This window comes from Palaemon carinicauda, chromosome 15 (genome assembly GCF_036898095.1).
Source record: "Palaemon carinicauda isolate YSFRI2023 chromosome 15, ASM3689809v2, whole genome shotgun sequence".
Lineage (NCBI taxonomy): Eukaryota > Metazoa > Arthropoda > Malacostraca > Decapoda > Palaemonidae > Palaemon > Palaemon carinicauda.
The window spans coordinates 34,378,152-34,403,889 of NC_090739.1; the positions used below are offsets into that span (position 1 = coordinate 34,378,152).

Here is a 25,738-nt window from a genome sequence, read left to right on the forward strand (position 1 = left end):
TTCTACACACCTAGTTAATTCATTCCAGAACTCATTCCGCTCTTCTTCACTTTTCTCACTACCTGGCCCATACGCACTGACAAACGCCCAACATTCCCTACCCAACATAACCCTTACCCACATTAACCTGGATGATATCTCCTTCCATTCCACTACTTTACCTGTCATCCATTCACTCAGCAATAAAGCCACACCCTCTCTTACTCTTCCCCTTTCAATCCCAGACACTCTACCAGACATTTCACCAAACATCACTTCACCCTTTCCTTTTATCTTCGTCTCACACAAGGCCAATACATCCATCCTTCTATTCCTAAACATACTTCCAATTTCACATCTTTTACTCTCTATCGTAATAATAATAATAATAATAATAATAATAATAATAATAATAATAAAAATAATAATAATGACTCTTGGAGGGCGAGGAAGGTTGCCCTCATCTCTAAGAGTTTCATGTGCTGATACCTTTCTGATTTGGACCATTGGCCGGAGAGGGTGAGGCGCAGCATGTGGGCCCCTTACGCTTCTTTTCATGCATCTAAAAAGAGCATCAATTCCGGGGAGGAATGTGAAGATCGGGCCCCTTTGCGGAGGTTTTAGTCTCATAGCCACCATCTGAGGTGCATCTTTTCCTATTGTCCTATATGGACTAGGCATTCCTGGGAATTGGTGGACTGATTCCACTGGGATTTTAGAAGCCACTTGAGGGATCTCATCCTGAGGAGTTTGTGGAGAAGTAGACGGGCCAGGGAAGATAGGTGACTGAGTAGACGCAGCCAGCTCTGCGCTAGGAGGTCTTTTTGTCTGAAGAAGGGCTGTGCTACCTCCCTCAGCCTCTGAAGCGTTTCATCTGATGGAAATGCTTTGAGCCTTTTTGTGTTTAATAGCATGCCCAGATATACCAGTTTCTGAGAGGGAAGTAGATGAGACTTCTCGAGGTTTACCATGATCCCCAAACCTTGGCAAACTTTAGAAGCTTGTCTTGGTGGTGAAGAAAGGTCGCTGTCGAGTCTGCCAATATCAGCCAGTTGTCCAGATACCTCAGGAGAAGGATGCCGATTCTGTGAGCCCAAGGTGACACAAGGGCGAATACTCTATTTGCGAACACCTGGGGTGCTGTGGAAAGACCGAAACACAGCACCTTGAACTGAAAGACGGATGGATTGGGATCTGGATTTATGAGTCTTTGAGATTCAGTGTGCACATGCAGTCTTATTGATTGTCTGACCGTGCTGGCTGTTTCTAGCCTGAACGGGTTTTGCTCAAAAAACCTGTTCAGGGCCAAGAGATCGATGACTGGTCTCCAGCGTCCAGATGCCTTTCTCACAAGAGTCATCTAACTGTAGAAGCCTGGAGACCCATCGAGGACCTCTTAGAGTGCACCCTTCTCCAACATGGTCTGGGCTTCTGCCCAAAGGGCTTACTCCATTGCTGATCCCTTCGCAAAAGAGTTCGTTGGGACTGGATCCTGAATCAGTGGAGGGAAAGAGTGAATGGGAAGCAATAACCTGTACACAGGTGGACACACGGGAGGATTGCCCGTCCTAGTGGGACCAGCCTCAGCCAGATCCCCTCTTTCCCTTCCCTCCACGGAAGGACTTCTTGCATCGAAAGGACTGTTTAGACACCTTCAGACCCTGCAGTTTTGGGTTCCTAGCCCTCTCTGTCAGCAGTTTGGAAGCTGGTCTCCTTTGAGGCTGAGGAGAGTAAGGAATTCATATCAAGGCCTTTTGGATGAAAGAGTCATGGCTTAACTTTCTCCACTTCTCAGCAATGGCTTGACGTCCTCTGGATTGAACAAGGAAGTTGCCTATAGAACTTCCCTATGATGGAGTTCTTCCTCTTTAGGATGGTGTTAGCCCACATGTTCACCACCTGATGGGAGAGGAACTCTATTGCCCTGGTGTCTCCATAGACTTTCTCGTGGACTGCCGAGATCAGTCCTGAGACCGGACCAGTTGTCCCACAGAAACCAACCAGAAATCAAGCCACAAGGTTGCCTGCATGGAATACTTAGTGATTTTTTCCTGAGTGAGTATCTTGAAGGCTGTTCCCCGGAGGGGGCCGGCGGAGCAGCAGCTTCGGGAAGAGATTGGAGTTAAAAGAAGAAGACCAAGGTTTCTTCGACTTTGAGGAAGACCCTGAAGGTTGGGAGATCACTCCCTTCACTCAATACAGATGTCGTCCCGAGAACACCAGTATCCCCGGAAGCTGGGCAAAGCAGGTGGGAGTCCGTCTCGACTGCGGACATGAAGGTACCACAAGAGCAGTCTTTGGTATCAGGACAAGCATGCATGGGACTCCAACACGCACTCACAATCAGAAAAGAAAAAGAAAAAACAATTAATATCAAGGCAAGTCTCAAAAGCGGGAGAGAGCGGCAATATGACCGTCCTCTACCGAGCCAGAAAGTAAAGTGGTTGCTCAGCCCAGGTGTGTGAGTCAGCGGGGTAGCTGACTACCCCCACACCCACCTGGTAACTAGCGGTTGGGGTGGTTATCCCTTGCTAAAATTATCATGGCTCGTCTTTAAGCTACGCTGAAAGTGTACCCCTATAAACAGCGAAGGGTTTGAATTTGTGCAGGAACAAACGGACGTAATAGGAAAGGAATGTCTGAGGCAAACTCAAACGTGTACTCTCTCTCCAAGGTTTCTGCTCACACTAAGGTGTGTAACACTGTAAGCTCCTGCCTTGTGGCTCTAGGAATGTCTACAGAGGCCATAGCTCACAATTTATTTGATGTTAAAATGCAATAATTATAAAAAATTAATATAAAAAAAAATGCTACATTTTCTTGTACAGATCATCGTTTCTGGCTTATTTAGTTACTTTTACTAATTACCCTATAACTATGAAAATAAGGGGAATTTTGACAAAATATTTTGTACACAAATTCTCCATTGCCATACGAAGCTCCTTGAATTCTTTGTGTTTCTCTTCCTATACCCCTATACATTCGCTCACCAGCCGGCCCCAGTATGCTTCTGGTAGAGTAATGAGACTGTCAAGCAGTTCATTTAATTAACTCATACACACTAATGGATTTTGGAAAAGCAAGATGCTGTAAGCCCAAGGGCTCTAACAGGGAAAAACAGCCCAGTGAGGAAAGGAAATAAGGAAATAAATAAACTACAGTATATAAGAAGTTATGAACAATTAAAATAAAATATCTTAAGAATAGTATCACCATTAAAATATATCTTTTATTTATAAACTATAAAATGACTTATGTCAACCTGTTCAATGTAAAAATATTTGCTGCAAATTTTAACCTTTTAAGTTCTACCGATTCAACTACCCGATTAGGAAAATCATTCCACAACTTGGTCACAGCTGGAATAAAACTTCTAAAATACTGTGTAGTATTGAGCCTCATGATGGAGAAGGCCCCAGCTATTCGAATTAACTGCATACATAGTATTTACGCAGGATGGTACTGTCCGGGAATATCAAAGTGTAAAGGATAGTCAGAACTATGAAAAATCTTATGCAACATGCATAATGAACTAACTGAACTATGGTGACAGAAACTAATATCTAGATCAGGAATAAGAAATTTAATAGCCCGTAAGTTCCTGTCCAACAAATAAAGATGAGAATCAACAGCTGAAGACCAGACAGGAGAACAATACTCCTAAAAAAGGTAGAATCAAAGAATTAAAACATTTCTTCAGAATAGATTGATCACCGAAAATCTTGGACTTTCTTAATAAGCCAATTTTTTGAGCAATTGAAGATGACACAGACCTAATGTGTTTCTCAAAAGTAAGCTTGCTGTCAAGAATCACACCTAAAATTTTAAGAGTGTCATACAGAATTATTGAAACATTATCAATGATGAGATCGGGATGTTGTCGAGCAACTGTCCTTGACCTACTAACAATCACACTTTGAGTTTTGTTAGGATCCACTTCATACCCCATAACTTACACCTGCGCTAATTTCAGCTAGATCTCTTTTAAGGGATTCAGCAACCCAAGATCTACATTTAGGAGATGAAGTTGATGCAAAGAGAGTGGCATCATATGCAACGAGCTTGTTTTCTAGGCCAAATCACATGTCATGTGTATATAGTATGAAAAGTAATGGGCCAAGAACACTACCCTAAGGAACATTAGATATCACAGCAACAACTCTTTGCAACCTATTACTTAAAAATTCAATAATGATGCTAAGAAAAGACCCAACCGAATCATAACTGTTTGAGTTTGAAAACAAGGGCCTCATGATCAACACTGTCAAAGGCAGCACTAAAATCAAGGCCAATCTTAAGAACTTCCTGACCATAATCAAGGGATTTTTGTTCATCATTGGAAATTGTAAGAAGAGCATCACATGCTCCAAGGCCTTCACGAAAGCCAAAATGCAAACCTATTAAGATGTTTTGCCAAAAGATTAAAAAACTCTAGATAATATGAGTTATGGAAATTGCACAGTAATCAGTTGGAATTGAGCTACCACAATCACATTTATATAGCAGAGTAACATCACCAATTCTCCAACAAATGCTAAAAACGCCTCTCCTTGCTAACTTGCCCAAAATAAAAAGTAACTTTGGAGCTAAGAAATCTGCAGTCTTCATAGAAAACAAAAGAAATATATAATTTGGGTTTATACCTCCATAAACATCAAGGTCCATCAAGAGATTTTAATTTCAAGAGATCAAAAAGCTAAACTAGTTAGTTTAGCCTCAGAAAAACAGGAATGAGGAAGATTAAGTTTCTCATTACTTTGTTTACTGCCAATCACATCAGCTAAAAGGGTTGCCTTTACCTTTGGACAGTGAGTGACAGAGCCAGTGAAAGAAAAATAGGACATTTACAGTCTTCAAATTAAATTGATTAACGTTCTAAATTCAACTGTAGTCTAATTTACTGGTAACAAACCATCTCAAAATATATTTTGAAATACGGAACTCAAAATTGTTTCAGTAACTAGTATCTTATTATCTAAATGTCTATTCAAATAACCCCAAACACTATGTAATTGAAACTGGAATTTTTTTAATCAAGACAAAATATAAATTAATTAAACCCAAAATCACCAATAGCTGCTATAGGACTTCAGCCAGACAATCTTGACAGCAAACCAGGATTCCTTAAGGGGACCGTCCACCATGTTGTTTTGACATAACTTTCAGAAATTGAAATTCGTTTTATTGCTTCTATGTATGCGTAAACATATCGGACATTCTCTCCAAAAGTTTCAGCCTATTATTTTCACAAATAACGAAGATATAGCGGTCATTAAATGATAACATCATCCTCACTGTGTCGCCTGCATGGCTGAGTTTGACAAAATCGTCTTTGTGTGTTTATTTTTGCATATTTATAGCAATTTTTTCACTTATGTTTCGAAATATCGTACATCTGGCAGAAATGGAAGGCATTGGTAGAGCGTAGTTGAACGAAATCTACTCCTACGAGAACAGCAGCCAGAGTTTCTAAAGACGTATAGAAGTTATAATGCATGTGTTTGTTTACTTGAAGTTCGTATGTACATTGTGTTTTCACAACGTCCTCGGGAACTTTAAAGCAAGGCCAATGTTACTAAAAGTCATAAAAAGAACAAATAGTCAATCATTTTTCCAAACAATGAAGATATAGTGGTCTTTAAATGATGACGTCAACCTTACTGCGTCGTCTGCATGACTGAGTATGACAGAATCGTAGTTGTATCTCTCTCTCTCTCTCTCTCTCTCGAATTATTATTTAAAACTGCCATTTATTCATATACTATAATACCAATGTTCAACTCTCTCTTAGAATCAAATAATGGTTGATCTCTCTCTCTCTCTCTCTCTCAATTGAACTGCCATCTATATCAACCAAATGCTATCACTCCAAAATTAAATTCTCTCTCTCTCTCTTATATTTTGAAATCTTGTACTTCTGGCAGAAATGGAAGGCACTGGTAGAGGGTAGGTAAATGAAAACTACCAGCTACGAGAACATCAGCCAGAGTTTCCAAAGACGTATAGAAGTTATAATGCGTGTTTGTTTACTTGAAGTTCGTATGTAGATTGTGCTCTCACAACATCCTCTGGAACTTTATAGCAATGCCAATGTTACCTAAGGTGATAGAAAGAACAAAAAGTAAGCCGAGAACAAGTAAAAAAGAACCAAGAAGAGAGGAAAACATGAATAAGAGTACAAAGCGGAAACATGCTAACTAAAACACTGTTAACAATGAGAGATCGCTGGCAACTGGTAACATAGTAATAGTAAACTGAGGGTTCAAATACCTCGTTTAGGGTGCGTTTATGTAGGAATAAACAATAAAAGTTATCATAATAATTTTATCTTGATTTCTTTAAGAAAAGAAGCAAAAATTTGTTGCAAATCTTTGGGAGCTCATAACTCAAAATCATACTTATTCACACTTAGATATATTTTTCTCACTTATTTCTTGTTTGATATTAGAGAGAAAGATATCATTGAAAAGAAGAATAAAAATTTCACAATTCTGTAATGCGGAATTTTGATTTTATTTTTACTTTCTTTTTTCACGATTATTTTGCGTCTAGACGAGGAAGAAAAAATAAAAATTCGTAAAAAAGAAAAAAACAAAAAGGAAAATCAACATTCCAGTTGACAGAATTGTTCGGTTTATAAAGTAGTTTTCATGGTATTAGATTCAATACAATTGGTGTTGTATTAGTGGGGAAAAATGTACCTAAATTCTTTTTTAAATCATGATTTTTGCTAATAAATCAGTTTTTGATCAAATTACTTGATAATTTTATATGATGAAGGTATCATATATGTCTAAAACATATATAGAAATGGTGTATTTTGGATCATTAGAAAAAGAAATGGCCAACGGTCCCCTTAAGGTTATGTTTAGTGAATACAGACATGGTATGCCATTTAGCAAAACAATGAACCCACTAGTTCTCTTTGGCAAGAGAACAGGAAAAAATCAAGATTGGTATGAAAAGATCTCTTATTGAAGATCAGCTATGTACAGTAGTACAAAATGAATCAAAGAAAAAGTTTCCATATTTTATCAGGTGGGGATGCCAAAACATGCTCCATTGGTGCTGGCTGTAGTCGAAGAAAGTTCCCAGAATTTTCTATCCCTCACTCAGTACTTGTCCAAGGAACCAATCCAAGTTTACTAGAAAATACATCAAAGGATCTAATTTCTTGATATGGAAATTATAAAAATGTTGGTAAAATTTGGTTAAAATTTTAAAGCTGAGAATATAACTTTTCTTCAGGGTATTTACAATAAATTATCTCTGGTCCAAAAAGCATCAGGAGGTTGGAAACTAGTTCTGGTTATCTTGGTTATGAAAAGCTTGCAATTCTCACAAATTTTCAATGGAAATATCTTAAACAATTCTAAAAGCAATATGGTAGATTGAATGTTTGGATATACTGGACCACAAAGATGCCTTTTTCAACCTTCCTGTCTATCTGGATTTGAAGAATTCCTTCAATTTGTCTGTGATTTGTGGGTATACCAATAAAAGTCTCTGGCTTTTGGCTTCAGGGCAATCCCTCAAATGTTCACCGGGATGATGGCCCACAATTATATATGCTAAGTATCCAGTGAATTAGACTTCCATAATAACTAAAAACTGGGTATTTTTGACAAGCATTGGAAATTATGCAGATTTAACAAATCTGCATGTAAAAGCATTTTCTCTTGACAATTCATAAGATTCTTTATTTGAGGATGTTAATAAAGGTTCTTTTGCATTTTTATGCCAGAAAAAGGGGATTTAATCTTGACTTATATTATTAACATTTCAAAGGATGAAGTTTCTGCAAGTTCAGATATGGAGAGATTTTATTGGTCCATGATGTTTTTAAGAGTGAAATTTGCCGAGCAAAGGCCTCAGACATGTCCTTCCATGTGTTTCTGTTTATGGTCTTTCTCTGCCACTTTATACATGCATATCTTTTTAGCTTGTCATTTCATTGTATTCTCTTCCTTCCCTACTTCTTTTGCAATCTCTAGGAACACATTCTGTTATTCTTAATGACTGTCTATTATGTCATTCTCATTATAAGTCCTGCCAATATACATTTCTTTTTCTTACATGTTGTTAGAATATCTTCTACTGTAGTTTGCTCTCGTAACCAAGTTACTCTTTTTCTGTCTCTAGTATAATTCCCATCATTATTCTTTCCATAGCTCTCTTTTAGTAAGGTTCCAAGTTTTTGATACATAAGTTAATACTGGTAGGACCATCTGATTAAATATTTTTGTTTGTAGAGAAAGTGGCACTTTACATTTCATAATCTCATTTTGTTTACCAAAAGCTTTCCATTCCATGCTTATTCTCCTTTTAATTTTGGTCTCATGTCCTGAGGAAACACTTGTCTGTCTTAATTATGTATACTCGTTAACAACTTAGGCATACAGGATGGGAATCTACCTCAACCCAGGTCATAAAGGTAACATACAGATGTCCATCAAGATCTGGACAGGTTCTCATACTACCTCGAACAGCACTCATAATCACTCGCTTACAAAAAAAAAAAAAAAAAAAAAACAGCACAAAGCACAAGCATAAAAGCACAGAGTGGAAGCGGCTGTGAACATGTCCATCTGCTAGGATGATAAGGAGATGTATTGAACTGTCTTGTTGACTTTGCCACTCCTTCCCAGCATGGGTGGGATAGATGGTAATCATAGAATGTTACCAGAATCCTACAACTTCACTACTGGTCATAACTAAAAGACTCGGGAGTAAATCCATATAGATACGAGGGTTTGCATTCACATAGGAACCAATCTAAGTTTTACTAGATTATCCACATTCCTACTGATATCCTGTCTAATGTTGGTGAAATTGCTCAATCTTCTCTTGATTCTTTTGTCAAAATACTATTGAATTTATAAAGCAAGCTACTACAGAATGGAATATCACTCAAAGATATTACAGAAGAAAATTTAAATGTAGAGAGGTTTCATAAATGTAAATCTAAACTTACCTGATTAAAATCTAAATAGCCCTGAGCAGGGAAACCTTTCCTTAAAGTCTGATTAAATCCTCCGGCTAGCTGTGTCTCAATTAATGTGACAGCATGATTCAGCATTGCACAAACTCCGTCAACACTGCTTGATGCAATTGCACGCCTAGAGAAGAGAAAAAATTCTGTATCAAAGAAAAAATGAAATTTCCATGAATTATAAAGAGAATAAATGTAGAACCCCCTACCTGAACCTCAGTTTAAGCCATGATTTCAAAACTAAACAAAGACAGGTATCAATGATGACAGTCTTGAAGAATAATATACACAACAATACCTTACTTTACTGAATGAAGATTCCACTGTATTGCTAATAGTCTTGAACCAGAATAAGTATACACATTCCCTCACTAAGCAAAGTAAAAGATCACATAAAACAGACGTAAAATCTTTAAGAAAGGAGTGGTAGAACCCACTGGCATAATAAAATTTAATATTTCAATATTTACTGCATAGTTATATACTGTAGTATTATCATCAAAGCCACTCGCTTCCCGACTTCTTATTAAAACACAAAATAACTCTCTCTCTTCCTGTCCCATCTTCCCCTCCCCTGTGATGCAGTCATCGCAGTAGAGGGTGCCATGAGAGAAGCATCAACCAGAGGTATACCGTAGTTATACCAAGAACCTGATATAATCGGAGTCGTCTTAGACCTGTACATACAGTACCTCAAAAATCTCAAGATATCACTAAAATTGGGGAGGGAGGAAAAACAATATTTCAATAATAAAATCATTTACAGGTAGTTGTTGACTTAGGATTGAGAGGGGGACCAAAACACGTGTCTTAACTCAATCTTGACATATGTCGAACTTGAAAGTTTCTGTAGATTTATTATGCTGTGTCATAATACTGTAATCACCATAGTCATATTCTATCAATATTTCATCAGATTTTCTTGATTCATAGGATATCATAAGCTTTATTAAAGCATTTTGTATTTATTTTTCAATTCAGAAAAACACACACACACACACACACACACACACTCTCTCTCTCTCTCTCTCTCTCTCTCTCTCTCTCTCTCTCTCTCTCTCTCTCTCTCTCTGTATGTATGTATGTATGTATGTGTATATATATATATATATATATATAACGGATTTTGAGCGAAGCGAAAAATCTATTTTTGGGTGAGATAGCCATGGCGTCCTGATGGAAGGTTCCTTTTTGGTAGCTTCCTTGGGTATATCACTACTAAATATTCCCAGAGAATTTAACCACAGGTTATCACAGAATTCTAACTTCTGGAGCGAGTATCCTAAAGGTTTTCCTTTTAAGACATAGTATATCAACAGGGGACGCATGTATTAACACGCCACATAGCTATCTACACCCCAAACAGAGTTAACACTTCGGTGTGTAGGGGCGGAGAATAGCTGGGAGCCGTTCCACAGCTAATCTCGTTCGTGGCTACTTTTGGTACTCGAGACGTAAACAAACGGGCGCCATTGCTAAATGACGTCACGTCCGTCGTCATCCTGAAGCCAGTTGCTTGCCGATCGCCATGATACAGCAGAGCAGGGTGGGACCTGAAAACTGGACGAAGTAGCAGGGAGGGTCCATCAGGACGCCATGGCTATCTCACCCAAAAATAGATTTTTCGCTTCGCTCAAAATCCGTTTTTTGGGCTCAAGCCATAGCGTCCTGATGGAAGAATACCAGAGAATCAATGTATCGTGGTAGATTTTCCCCTATTGAGTAAGTGCCAAGGGCTTTGAACAGGGTAGCATAGTAATCTTAATAAAAGAACCGTAGGGAAGAGACCTTCCTGCCCCCCTGGCAGTGAAGTTCCCACGGGCCATGCCGAGATCAAAGCGGGTATCGAAGGGCTATTCACCCTGCTAGAAGAACCTGAAGAACTTGGAGACAAGACTGAATGGTTGGCATTCATATAGGAACATTCTCAAGAGCAGACGAGTGGTGGTTAGGCACTGTATGTAGAGGAGAATTGTCTCGTCTCTAAGGTATGAAGAGTAAGTATTCGTATTGGAATATTACATTGCATAGGTGAATATATAATAAGGGTTGAGACCTTAGTATCTTCATTAACCATAAGAGGAAGGGGATAATAAAACTATGACAGACATGTATTTCATAGGATAAGTAGGAGCGGATTGAGACGCACAAGTAATAAAATAAGAATTTTATTTCACAATTGCAGAAAATTTAAATGAATTGCAATAATATGTAAAGACTGAATGGTTGGCATTCATATAGGAACATTCTCAAGAGCAGACGAGTGGTGGTTAGGCACTGTATGTAGAGGAGAATTGTCTCGTCTCTAAGGTATGAAGAGTAAGTATTCGTATTGGAATATTACATTGCATAGGTGAATATATAATAAGGGTTGAGACCTTAGTATCTTCATTAACCATAAGAGGAAGGGGATAATAAAACTATGACAGACATGTATTTCATAGGATAAGTAGGAGCGGATTGAGACGCACAAGTAATAAAATAAGAATTTTATTTCACAATTGCAGAAAATTTAAATGAATTGCAATAATATGTAAAGTTAATTTACAACAAATTATAATGTACATAGTAATAAAGACTTGCTCTTGAATCTGAAAGGGAAATTCAAATTTATTAGTAGGCACTCGTTCTCGAGGAACGTCAGCCTTTAAATAAAACACATCATGCTCTAGGCATGCGGCACTCGTGTGACGACTATGACATTTCACCTGGGATAAGAACAGTTATAAGAAAGCACTAAGTGTTTTCGACATCACTACGTATCACTCGAGGGTCAACATAGGCACCCGAAGAGTTAGAGTCCCAAGTAACTCGCTGTTCTATGCAGAGTTAGGTGCAGGTTTCATAACACTACCTGCGGCTACCACAAAATGTTTGACTTCGTGCACTTGTTTCGCATAATGTTTGAAGAAAACACGCGAGGACTTCCAGCCTGTGAAACTCTTAAGGCTTTCGAAGTCCATACTCTGAAAGAAATTCAGAGACGATGCAACTTTTCTAGGATCGTGACCGGCGGGTGTACTGTCAGGATCCGCTCTGCGAATGAAGTAGGTGATTTTCGCTCTTAGTTGTTTCAGTGACAGGTCGCTGCCCGATGTTTCTCCTTTGAAGAGTTGGCCTCCACCAAAGTCCAAAGTTCTGCGAAGATAGACCTTGAGGCTCTCTACTGGGCATAGAGAGGCATCTTCCTTCAGGGGGCATATTCTCCAAGGGCCCCATCTTTTGGTGGGTAATTCGTTTTTGGCGAGAAACGTCGGATCCGGGAAGAGGGTAAGGTCTCCTGAGTCAGTAAACAGGATATGACCCTCTTCTCTTGATAATGCCACTATTTCGCTGACTCGGGCTCCTGAAGCAAGAGCAAAGAGAAATATAACTTTCTGAGTCAGATCCTTGAGAGGGCATGAATCATTATCCAAGTTGGAGGCGAAATGGAGCACCTTGTCCAAAGACCAGGAGATCGGTTTCGGTGGGGGTGCTGGGCGTAGACGAGCGCATGCTTTCGGCAGTTTATTGAAGATGTCGCTGGACAGATCAATTTGGAAGGCATACAACAGAGGTCTGGTCAAGGCCGATTTGCAAGTAGAAATCGTATTGGCTGCCAAGCCCTGTCCATGAAGGTGAATAAAGAAGGACATGCAAAAATCGATGGTGATTTCCGTAGGATTTTTTGCCTTGACGAATGAGACCCATTTTCTCCAAGATGATTCGTATTGCCGTCTTGTGGATTCGGTCTTGTATTCCTCGAGGAAGTCTAGACTTTTCTTCGAGATCCCAAACCTCATCTTCGCGGCTAGGGAGAGAAAATCATGAGATGAAGGTCCTTGATTTTCGATGATGAAGCGAAGACAGTCGACTTCTGTACTTGCTGGGAGAGAACTGGGCCCGGGAGAGGGATCAGCGTGGGCTGCAGCTCCAGGACCAGGGGGTACCAGTTGCTCCGGGGCCACTTGGGAGCCACTAGGGCCGCTGTCCCTTTGAAGATTCTCAGCTTGGAGGACTTTCAGCAGAAGGTTGGTGGGAGGAAACAGGTAGATCTTGGACCATCTGTTCCAGTCCACTGCCTCTGCCTTGGGGTCCTCGTACAGGGCCACATATCGAGGAAGTTGATTGTTGTCGCTCGTTGCGAAGAGATCGATCTGAAGTTCCGGGACTTGGTGAGAGATGAAGGAGAATGATCTTGCGTCTAGAGACCATTCCGACTCTATCGGGCTTGTCCGAGATAGAGCGTCCGCCGTCACGTTGCGGAATCCTTGTAGGTGAACTGCAGACAGGTGCCACTTCTTCCTCTCTGCCAGACGGAAGATTGTTAGAAGCACCTGATTTATCTGGGGCGATCTTGAGCCTTGGCGATTGAGACATCGAACTACCACCGAGTTGTCTAGGGTTAGACGAATATGGATCGAGGGAGGCGGGGAGAGTTTCTTCAGTGTTAGAAGGACCGCCATGGCCTCCAAGATGTTGATGTGAAACGTCTTGAATAGTGGAGACCATGTGCCTTGAGCCTGTTTTTGGTGGGAGTGACCTCCCCAACCCTCCAGCGAAGCGTCCGTGTGGATGTTGAGTGATGGAGGTGGGTGTTGAAGAGGGATGGACCTTTTCAGGGCCGTCGCTTCCGACCACGGCTTGAGGAGAAGTCGAAGTCTGTTTGGAAGCCGTCTCTTAACGTCTCTTCGAGCGATGGATGCAGAACGTCTCCAGACTCCCGCGGCATCCTTTAGCTGTGCACGAAGCACCGGGTTTGTCACTGAGGCGAACTGTAGAGAGCCTAGAACTCGTTCCTTCTGGCGTCTTGAGATCCGCTTGGATTTCAGTAGTCGCTTGACAGACCCTGCTATTTCCTTCCTTTTCTTCTGGGGGATGGAAAGGCGGTGTGACTGAAGGTTCCACTGGATTCCTAACCATTGGAACTTCTGAGCTGGAGAGAGGCGAGATTTCTTCGCGTTTATCTTGAATCCCAGGTGTTCTAGGTACTGGGTGACTTTGCTGCAGGATTTTAAACAATCCTCGGGCGATGGAGCCCAGACTAGCCAATCGTCGAGGTAGGCCATCACCTGGACGTCTCGGAGGCGGAGCTGTTGTACTATGGCATCCGCCAACTTTGTGAAGATCCGAGGGGCCACGTTGAGGCCGAAGGGCATGGCCCTGAAGGCGTAGCTTTTCCTTTGGAGTCGAAATCCTAGGTAGGAGGAAGCGTGATGGTTCATTGGAACGTGCCAGTAGGCATCCGCCAGGTCTAAGGAGACCGTGTAAGATCCTCGAGGCAGAAGGGTCCTTATCTGTTGAAGGGTCAGCATCTTGAACTTGTTGTTCGCTATGAACTTGTTGAGGGGGGATAAGTCCAGAATGACTCTGAGTTTGTCGGAGTCTTTCTTGGGGACGCAAAACAGTCTCCCTTGGAACCTGGTGGACTTTACCCTCCTTATCACCTTCTTGTTCAAGAGGTCTAGGACATATTCTTCCAGAAGGGGGGTTGATCGCTGGAAGAATTGCTGGAAGGTTGGGGGTGGTTGAGTCCAACTCCAGCCTAGACCTTTCTTGACGATGCTGTGTGCCCAGGGATCGAAGGTCCAATGATCCTGGAATTGGCGGAGTCTTCCTCCCACCGGAAGCACTTCATTGCTTCTGGTGTCCCGAGGGCTTACTGCCTCGGCCGCTAACTCCCCTTCCTCCTCTGCCTCTGGAGGGACGGCGAGATGCGTCTCTGCTTGCACCCCTGTTTGAGCCTCTACCTTTGGGACGAAAGGTAGTTGTCTGTTGTTCAAAGGCAGGGGTGAAAACCGGTGACTGGGACAAAACCGGTTGGGTGACCAACTGAAAGGTCTGTTGTGGCTGAGCAGCCACTTGGGGAGTAGCGGGTCCCGGAAACTGCCGTCGCTGTTGACGTTGTTGGGGTTTTTGCTTGGAGGATTTCCTCTTAGGTTGAGGGCCATCGTCCTGAGAGGATTTCCTCTTTTTTGACATGCCCCACTTGTTGAGAAGGTTCCTATTCTCAGTGGCAGCCTTGTCAGTGATCTCTTTCACAAGATCGGAGGGGAAGAGGTGTTTACCCCAGATGTTGGAGGAAATCAGCCTCCGGGGTTCGTGTCTCACAGTGGCACTTGAGAACACGAATTCTCGACAGGCTCTCCGAGCCTTCATGAAGTGGTACAAGTCCTTTACCAGAGTCGCCATGTGCGATTTGGCGAGTACCATGTAGTGGTCGGGGACTCTGGTGTCACCAGCCATGACATCAAGTTGTACTTGGAGGGACATGGACGCTGCGAGCCTTTCCTTCGTGTCTTGTTCCCGACGAAGGAGATGGTCATTGAGTTTCGGGAGGTCCTCGTTAAACTGACGTCCAGCTACGTCAGCATCTAACTTTCCCACCACGAAGGTATGCTGGATATCCTTCCAGTGTCGAACGTCGGGGGGAGTTACCATGGAGAAGGGTCTGCACTCCTCCAGTGCAGGGCAGGGTTTCCCTTCTTCCACAGCCTTGTGGCATGCAGCGAAGGCCTTTTCCGTGAAGGGAAGGACTGCGTCGTTGGGTGCGACGTAAGTAGGGTGCTTCTTGCTCAGGGCCGGAAGCTTAGAGCAGGTAAAACCCCTACTTTTGAACGCGTTTGCTAGCATAGCCTGAGCCTTCGAGAGATCGAACACTATCACCTCCTTGGGTTCGGTCTCTTCTTTAGAGGCAGGTTCAGAACGAAGCCGGACGTAACAGTCCGGGTAAGCCTCAAAGCTCGGGAAGAACTCTACTTCTTCCAGGGGGATCGTGCCGATCTTATCGCTGACAAAGATCCTGCCGGTCGCGATAACCATATGCTCGGCATACCTCCAGGGGTTGGCATGTGAGCATGCAGGGAGGTCCTTAACCGAGATCTTCTTCGGTTCTTTGGACCCTCCCATGGACCTGATGAACTCGTGTGTCACTTGAAGCTTTTGTTCCATAAGGGCTTCTATCATACGGAACATCTCCTGGGCGGATGGGATGGGATCCGGGGTAGCGAAGGTAGACGGGAGACACACTTCCGTCGGTGTAGGAGTAGGGGCGGGGATGGAAGGCGGAGCGACCTCCTGCTCCGACTCGGTGTACTCCACCTGGTCCTCTTCATCTTCCGCGCCTTGGGCCATGAGGGTCCTCTCCGTGTCCTCCGAAACATCCGACATACGTTCATCGTTTTTGGAATCCAGGCGACACTCGTGCATGGACTGGGCCATGACGACATCGGGTTCCACCGTGATCTGGACGGTGGGGATCTGATCTTTGGGGACCACAGAATCTGGGGAAGCCTTTGGGAACAATAAGGCCCTCATATATTCAGTGGCAAGGTACGGTCCGGTGGCGTTCTTCTGGAAGCCACGCACCCACTTGCGTAGCTTATCCCAAGAAGCGTCCCTAATCTTCGCTGAGGGAGGGTTATGAAATGCATCGACCAGGCGATCCTGGCAGACCGTACAGTTCTGCGGGTCCCAGAACTTCAGATCCCCTTTCTTGTTGGCACAAGGGGCGTGGGTCCTACACGCCGTATGTCCATAGAAGTGCGGGCGCTTCACTGCACAGAAGCTGTGGTCACACTTCATCTGCTCCTCCTGTAAAAGAAAGAGAACATGAGTATGGGGAGGTCATAAGAATGACTCTTAAACTAAAGTTAAATATTAATTATTAATTTTAACTTGACATTAGGTGTGATGCACAGAGGATGGGCTGAGAGAAGGAGAAAGAAACATACTCCGTGTAACCCGCCTGGCTGGTTACCGTGACCTTCATCCATAGACAATCTGTTGTGACCGAAGGCACAGGATAGAATTCAACATGGAATGCCCGTAGGGCAGTGGGAATTCTATTGGAAATTGTCATGGATATAAGGCTAGGACTGAGGCCACTCAGACTCTAGAATTGGGGACTAGAAGATCCCATAGGGTAACGGTTTCCGGCAACCAGCCGTGCTAAGATACACACAGCATGCTGGAAATCTGTGATATGCAAGAAGACAGCATGGTTACTAATAGAACGGTAAGATAATACCAATCCATTTACGTAATCAAGTCATCTGGTTGCGATGTAGGGCTATCAACATCAGATGATAGCTAGTAGAAGGGGGTGCAAGTCATCTTGACGCCTCCGGAAAGCTCCGGCAGACCGCCGGCACGCCGGAGGCCGCTCCCGCAGAGTTTCAGGCATTAAGGAAGACACAATATATTAGTCAAGAATAATACCAGGGTGGCGGCCGCCGGCACAGCGGCGGCTCCGGCAGCCGGAGGTAGCCGGCTTGGTGACAGGGACAAGGATGGTTATAGCAGGACCGGAGTGCCGGCAGTGGATGCCGGCACTCCGGGGGCCGGCCGGTGGACGGACGACTGAGGCTATGAGGAAAGAGGGAAGGCCATCGGCTAGGCGCCGGAAGCAGGCGGAAATCCCCCGGCACACGGGGGACTGGCGTCGCAGAGGGTAAGGGGTAAGTCACCAAGGTAGGAGGTGGGTATCACCGACAGTAGAGGCGGCAAGGGACCGGCACCAGGATAGTGAAAGAGACAAAAAGGGGGGAAGTAGGGGTCCGGCCACGGACCCCAAGACATCCCACCTGAGTGGGTGTACCCATGATAGAGGCTAGCCCTATCACCCAAAAGCAGGGGCCGCTGAGGGCCGGGAGCTAAGGGAGCCCAAGGGAGGGCAGGGAACACCCAAGAGGGGGGAGAACCCCTGTAGACAGAACGCATCCAGTGGCTAACCCCATAGGACACTATGAAGGGTATATGTACCAGAGCGGACTGCACACAGGAGCTCAAGGTAGCCCTATCACTCCACCCTAAGGAGGAGTTGTAGGACAGGGGACAGATGGGTAAAGACTAACCTAAGTATAGGCTAGGCCATACAAGAGATAGGTGGGGAGGGGAGAAGAGAAGGGTCTTCTGTGGAGGAGGTTCTGTACCAGAGCGGCCACCAAGGAAGGGAGGACACTCCCTAGCCTAAGGTAAGGCAGCCTGTCTGAAAACGGTGCATGGGTATCGTTTCAGCAAGGAACAGAACTAACCCCTCCAAAACCTAACCTAAAGCAGGGATGTTACGCCCTGAGCTAGGAAGGATGGAAGACGCATCGCTATTGCAGGAAGGTCGGAGACCTAGCCCCAGCAATAGAGGAAGGACTAGCCGTTCCTCATTCTCGGACGCAACCCTAAGGGGGGATCATTCCCTTAGGGAGGACAGAGAAGCGATAAATACTCTGAATAAGCTTGATCCCCTTACGTGGTAGGGGGAGCAATGCTACACAGAGGGGATGCCCTAAGGCAGGGGATGAAGGAAGCATATAGGGGTCCTACTTGTAGGTTAGGTTAGAAAGACACACTATCTAACCTGTCCCTTATATGGTCCCTGAAGGCGAAAACACTTGCATCACAGTCAATAGTATTGTAAAATAATGCCACTATCTTCATAAAAAAGCCTAGGATCACTGATAAATATCATGCATGAACACTGATATAGGCGCTCTGGCCTAGGGGCTAAGCTAGCTAACTGGTATTGGGTCAGAAGATGACCAATAATAGAGCGTCAAAACACGATATAAAAGTACCTAGCTATGAAGACTAAATAACTAATAGTATCGATTAGTTAATGAGGCCAGAAAACGCTGTTGAGGCTATCTAAATAAGGCATGCAAAACAACAGCAACGCCATAAAATGGCCGGTCCGGTCGAGGCACAGCTCTGCCACAAAACATCAAATATCTCGAAAAGTAAAATTTACTTTACGGTCAGAGCTTATTTAAACAATACTGGAACCTTGTACTCAACTTTCCAGAAGAAGGCGAGGCCGAAGGTAGCGACATGACGAAGATGCAGGTTGATGAAAAAGCGTAAGGGAAAATCCGTCTTAGCAAGGCAAGCTACTAGAAGAAGGATGACGACGGACGTGACGTCATTTAGCAATGGCGCCCGTTTGTTTACGTCTCGAGTACCAAAAGTAGCCACGAACGAGATTAGCTGTGGAACGGCTCCCAGCTATTCTCCGCCCCTACACACCGAAGTGTTAACTCTGTTTGGGGTGTAGATAGCTATGTGGCGCGTTAATACATGCGTCCCCTGTTGATATACGATGTCTTAAAAGGAAAACCTTTAGGATACTCGCTCCAGAAGTTAGAATTCTGTGATAACCTGTGGTTAAATTCTCTGGGAATATTTAGTAGTGATATACCCAAGGAAGCTACCAAAAAGGAACCTTCCATCAGGACGCCATGGCTTGAGCCCAAAAATATATATATACTACCGCTAGAGAGTTATGGGGTCCTTTGATTGGCCAGACAGTACTACATAGGACCCTTCTCTCTGGTTACGGTTCTTTTCCTTTGTCGTCTACACAGACACCGAATAGTCTGGCCTATTCTTTACATATTCTCCTCTGTCCTCATAAACCTGACAACACTGAGACTGCCAAACAATTCTTCTTCACCTAAGGGGTTAACTACTGTACTGTAAATGTTCATTGGCTACTTTCCTCTTGGTAAGGGTAGAAGAGACTCGTCAGCTATGGTAAGCAGCTCTTCTAGGAGAAGGACACTCCAAAATCAAACCATTGTTCTCTAGTCTTGGGTAGTGCCATAGCCTCTGTACCATGGTCTTCCACTATCTTGGGTTAGAGTTCTCTTGCTTGAGGGTACACTCGGGCACACTTCTATCTAGTTTCTCTTCCTCTTGTTTCGTTAAAGTTTTTATAGTCTTTATAGGAAATAATTATTTTAATGTAGTTACTATACTTAAAATATTCTATTTTACTTTAATTCCTTTCCTCACTGGGCAATTTTCTCTGTTGGGGCCCCTGGGCTTATAGCATCCTGCTTTTCCAACTAGGGTTGTAGTTTAGCATTTAATAATAATAATAATAATAATAATAATAATAATAATAATAATAATAATATATATAGCATTTAATAATAATAATAATAATATATATAGCATTTAATAATAATAATAATAATAATAATATATATAGCATTTAATAATAATAATAATAATGATAATAATATATGTATATATATATATTAACATGTTCAAGCTTAACATTGGATGTTTTATATTGTTAAAAGTTTTTCATATCACTATTATCATCACCTGTCGGTATATAAGCTTGTTATGTCCTATTAATAAACAAGTCATGTCCAGCTACCTGCCACATTGGTGACCCACTAAGTGATCGGCTGCCCTCCACCTTCCTGCTCTACTCTGCGCCTTATACTTTGATGATGTTGCCGCCCACTGAACCTGACTCTTCTATCCACGCTGCATCAATGAAACTGCCACTCTTAGCCAGTAGAGAAGAGTTTGCCTTGTTTCAGTGCGCCTAAGTTCAGTTTAGCATCAAGGACGTGACTCGCTCAAGCAGCAAAGCTGGCTATGTCCTTGCAGCAATCCTCGAGGAGATTTTCCCAGAAAACTCTGATTGGCTTTGCGATTAAGGGGAAACACCAATAGAGTATGATGCTCTCAAAACATTACTGGAGGAGTACTCATCATCATCAGCTGCCTGTATAGCCAAGCCTTTTCAGCTTTCTAAACAACAGATGAGGGACCAAAAGGCTTCACTTGCCCTCAGGGAAATGACAGTATCACTCGCCTGCAACTTGCTGTAGACTGTCCTTATCGGGAAATGAGCCTACTTCATGCCCTTTGGGTATGACAACTTTCCGAACCTGTGCGCACTGCCATCCCCAATGTCAATACCTTACCCGTATAGGACCTGACGACCAAAGTCGACACCCTTACGGACAGCCATTTAACCACCTTCAAGACCTCCATTAACAGCCCCACTCCTGACGAAGAAGACAACCATTCAACATCGACCGAAGTCGACTTGAATCCGGTAGCACACAGATGCCCACCCGTGACATGCCAGCGACAAAGCCGCCCACCACCCACATATGTCTCCCTTTGCTCACGTCCTAACCAACGACCTCTACAGCCACTTAACAACGCCCATCGGCCCCAGTTATACTACTACCACTCTAGATTTGCGGCTGCTGCGAAAAAATGTGAAGACAATTGTCAGTAGCTAAAAATCTTGTAAGTAGGTCACTGCTTGAGGAGGTGACCTCTCCTGTCACTAATCTTTTCTTTTCACATGACGCAGGTACTGATGTGCAGTTTTTGGTAGACACTGGTGCTTGCCATTTACTTCTACCAACGTCCCTTTCCAGGACATGGCGTAGTCATTATAAGCCAGCTAACAACCGCCTGGTAGCTGCTAACAGAGTTGAGATCCCCACCCACAGCTACGAAACACTCACACTTCATTTGGGAGCACCAAATACCATTGGAAGTTTTACGTTACTAACATAATATTATTGATAATCGGTGCTTATTTCCTATTCCATTTTCAACTCCTGGTTGATGTGGTACATCGTCATATAGTCAACGTAGAGTCATACTCGTCGACACTATTTCAATTCAGCCCTTCGACCTCGCACTCCATATCAGCACACCCACAGATGCCTATGCCCACCTCCTCATTTCATGTCTGGAAGTCTACTGACCAGAACTTCGCCAAACACCCAAGGTTCCTGCCAGTCACGGTATTCATCACCATATCAATACAACAGGGCCCCAGTGTTTGCCAGATTCAGGCATCTCAAAGCTGCTAAATGAACGTTCGCTGAAATGGAAGAAAAGGGCCTTTGTTAAAAGGCCTCAAGCTTATGGTCGTCACCCATACACATTGTCCTAAAGAAGGATGGCTCCCTGCACCCTTGTAGTGATTACAGGCATCTGAACATGCAGACTGAACCGGATCACTAACCTTCCCCGGCATTGTCGACTTGCACAAAGTGAAGGTATTCTCCGCTCTCAACCTCCTGAAGAGATACTGTAGTATCAGGTGCCCATGAACCCAGAAGACATCCCCAAGACTGCTATCAACACTCCCTTCTTCACATACACCTTCAATTGCTCCTGCTTTGGCTTTCATAATGATGGGGCCACTTTTCAACCTCTCATGGATGGCATCTTAGGGGACCTCCCGTTCTGCGATGTGATGTGGATGACATATTTTGTGCTCTTCCTCCATAGAGGAACACCTATATCCCCTACGCATCGTTCTTGACCGACTACAACAGAATGGCCTTATAATCTGGTACGACAAGTGTACCTTTGGTGCTAATGAAGTATCATTCATAGGGCACCACATCACTCCTGAAGGTGTCCACCTCCTCCCCGAGAAGGTATCAGCTGTTCAGAAACTTTCCATGCCCTCGCCCATCAAAGTACTGTAAGAATTCTTGTGCATGGTAAACTATTATCACCTATTCTTACCAGCCATGACCATTACTTTTGGCCCCACCTCTATGCTTCCCTCAAGGGCAAGTCATAATATCTGAAGTGGGGTCCCTTTCATGAAGCAGCCTTCTGAAATGCGAAGAATGCCCTATCAACTGTTGCTACTCTCACTTTTCCTGTGCCACAAGCCCCTCTCCTTTTCCCCACATAAGCCAGTGACATCGCTATTGGTGCAGTACTCAAGCAGGTGGTCAATGAATAACCCTGCCCATTGCCCTTCTTCAGTAGAAAACTGTCCAAGGCAGAATCCAGCTACCCTACCTTTAACTGAATATTGCTGGCGGTGCACTTGGCTGTCCGTCACTTTTGTTACTTCTTAGAGGGTACGCCCTTTGTCATTTGCACGGACCACATGCCCCTGGTGCATGCCTTCACTCATCAGTCCGACGTCTGGTCTCCCCGTCAATGCCGACATCTCTCCACCATGGCTAAATACAACTGCAGCCTTCAACACATCTCTGGTAAAATGAATACCATTGCCAATGCTGTCATAAAAAACACTGGCCGTCATTCATCTGGGATCAGGTTACAATGCCTTGGTGGAAGCCCAATGAAAAAATCCAAAGTACTAGGACTGCAGGACATCCTGCACTCCCTTCGTTGGGAAGACGTTGCCCTCGACGACTCCAACGCCACCCTCTTCTATGACCTCCACATTGTACGGTAGACCACACTCTTGGATACCTGGCCCCATGCGCCAACAGGTGTTTGATTTAATTCACGGCCTATCACATCCCTCGTGTCAATCTGCAGCAAAGCTACTAAAAAAGGGATTTTGACGAAGGAAAAATCTATTTCTGGGGAGAGACCTGTGGCGGCCGGTGAAAAGAGTCCTTCTTATATATCTTTCCCTGATAAAACCTTCCAATTATACCAGAGAAAGATAAAAGCATGGAATGATGAGGTTACTACCCTCGCGCGAGCACCTTTTGGGTGTCGTATATAAAGCAAAGGCACGTGAAAACCACTATTCACAGGTTGTCTTCCATTTAGTTAATTCCTTCGTCAAAGGGATGGGCCGATACAAAGGCCCTAGCCAACCACCAGCGCCACACCACCACGCCACGACGCGAGCGCCATCTGAACAACATCCTTCTTTTTGGACTGATAGATTAGTGTGTAAATTGTGGTGCTCTCGATCGTTTTTTAACATTCATGGATTTATTTCATCATGTCCGAAGCTCCATCTTCACACATTCCAATGTTAAGTACCATAGTTTGTTTTGACAGCTTTTTATAGTACCGGGCTTTTGTTTTATATCCAGTTTAGTTTGTTTTATTATTCCCGTCTGGCCCTTCGTGGCGGCCATTGTTTGTTCACTTGTTTGGGAATTCATCTTTGTCTGCCCGTTTAGTACTCTGTCACTTAGGTTCTTGGTTAAGTCCTGGCCTTATGCCTTTAGAACCGTTATTATTTTTGTGTTTTTATGCTCATGGTACTTTTTGCTACGAACGAGATAGCGGACTAGCTTTGTTATTGTTTAGTACCCGCCCCTCCGGGGCGTTTGTCACTCGGATGGGCTATTTATTTTAAGTTTTAGCAGATGCTATTCTTCGTTCGTAGTCTTATCTTGATGTACATTTTTATTTTATACGTTTATAATAGTGTTGGGTGATTTTTAGTCCTGATATTATGTCCAAGAGAGCGAGAGATTGGGGTCCTCGTTTTCTGTACGTAGTCACGAGTTACCCCTTTCTCTCGTTTTCTTTCTTAGCTCCGGTGGGTGAGCTGATTTCCCGTTTTCCGTTTTGTGCGTTCAACGGGTTCTCCCTCCCTCACCTCTCCCCCTCTGGGTGTATGATAACTTACGAGTTATTTATTTTTGGTTACTTTTCAATTGTTAGCGTTATTTTAGGTCCGTGTTTCGTCCTCTCCCCGTTACGGCTCGGGAGTAGTTATGAACGTTTTCCATTCCGCCTTGAGTTCTACTCCGGCTTGAGGGATTCTCAATGACTTTCGTTCTATTATATTTATATATTGTTTACTGCATGGGACGGGCTTCATATTGTTTAGATACGACCCTCCGGTGGCCCTTACTGCAGTCTCAGGCCACGGCCATATCCACAATAGCCATTGTTATTACAATTGTGTTTTTATTCACAATAATTATTCAGGACCTTTCTTCTCCCTCCGGCCTCACCGGAGATCGTAAATACGCTTTGCTATGATCTAAGCCTTAGCCTTTAGCTGCGGCTTGGATTTTATATCTTTCACAATTGAATTATTAGCCACAATTGAATTATTCAGGGCATCTCATTATCCTCCGGCGTCCCCGGAGGTCGCCCATACACGTCACACTTATTTGCCTTGCCTTTGGCTAAGGCGGCATTATTCAGGACATCTCATTACTCTCCGGCTTCACCGGAGGTTGCCCATACACTTAACACTTATATTTGCCTTGCCTTTAGCTAAGGCTGGTGTTTATATTTATTTTAAGGGCATGTCACTGCTTCCCCGACCCTCGGAGGTCGGCAGATTGGTTTAAGTTATTTATCCTTATGTCATTAACAGACATTAGGTAAATTACAAATATACAAACAGTTGGATATTATAGTGCCAACAATGGTATGGGGCGAATAGCGATTTAAACGTTTAGCAATTTAGTCTGTTAGTTTGTACTCGCCTCAGGAAGGCTCGATTTAGACTATATCCTTGTTTATTGGTTACGTTGTCGTTATTCTTCGTTCTTGGTTATTACAATGACTAAAAAAGAAAAATAAAAAAAAATAAAAAAGAAAATAAAAGCAATCAATTTTTTACTTTTCTTATATTATTGTGTGATGTTAGCTTTTTATTATGTAACCTTGAGAGTGAGAGCATAGGGTGCTCGTTTATTAGCTCGAGTAAGAGAGGTGAATTTCCCGTTCTCCGTTTTTATACGATCACGAGTTATTCAGGCCTCCTCTTATTATCAGAGTTGATGATAGTACGTTTAATGTTATACACGTTTTATTGATGTGGTTACTGTTAATATAGCTAACACTATTAGTAGGAACGTTAGTGTATGAGTCATTAATTGGGGTCGTTTTATACCGACACCCTTAGCTCCGCCTTGAGTTATGCTTAGCTCCGCCTTGAGTTATACTCCGCTATAATGGATACTCATTGGGTGAGAACTAGTCAGATATTTGGAGTGCAACGGTGAAATCCGGCACTCAGACTCCGGCTGAGGCCTTTTGCACACGAACCTTTGTCATGTTTGATCTCAATTACACCTTTACGGCCCCTTTTTTCATCGAATCTCCGGCTTCGCTGGAGATAACACAAACATTCATTGAGGTTAATGTTATCGTACCGGTGACGGTCACGATCTCACGGTGACTGGCCTTTGCTACCGGATCTCCCGTACAAACAGAGATCAAGCAGACGTCCAGAACCGGAGTTAACAATGTGATACCGATGAGGATTTCACAGTTTCATTATTACGGTCCCTTTTTCATCGAATCTCCGGCTTCACTGGAGAT

At 43.3% G+C, this 25,738-nt stretch overlaps 1 protein-coding gene across 1 annotated transcript in view; it reads right to left on the minus strand.

The window, feature by feature from the left end:
- Cog4 (conserved oligomeric Golgi complex subunit 4) overlaps positions 1 to 25,738 on the minus strand; it is a 204,862-nt gene that overhangs the window by 77,798 nt on the left and 101,326 nt on the right. Inside the window, exon 10 of the mRNA XM_068388278.1 lies at positions 8,954 to 9,098. Within this exon, the coding sequence (XP_068244379.1) occupies positions 8,954 to 9,098 (145 nt within the window). The remainder of the gene's footprint in view (positions 1 to 8,953; positions 9,099 to 25,738) is intronic.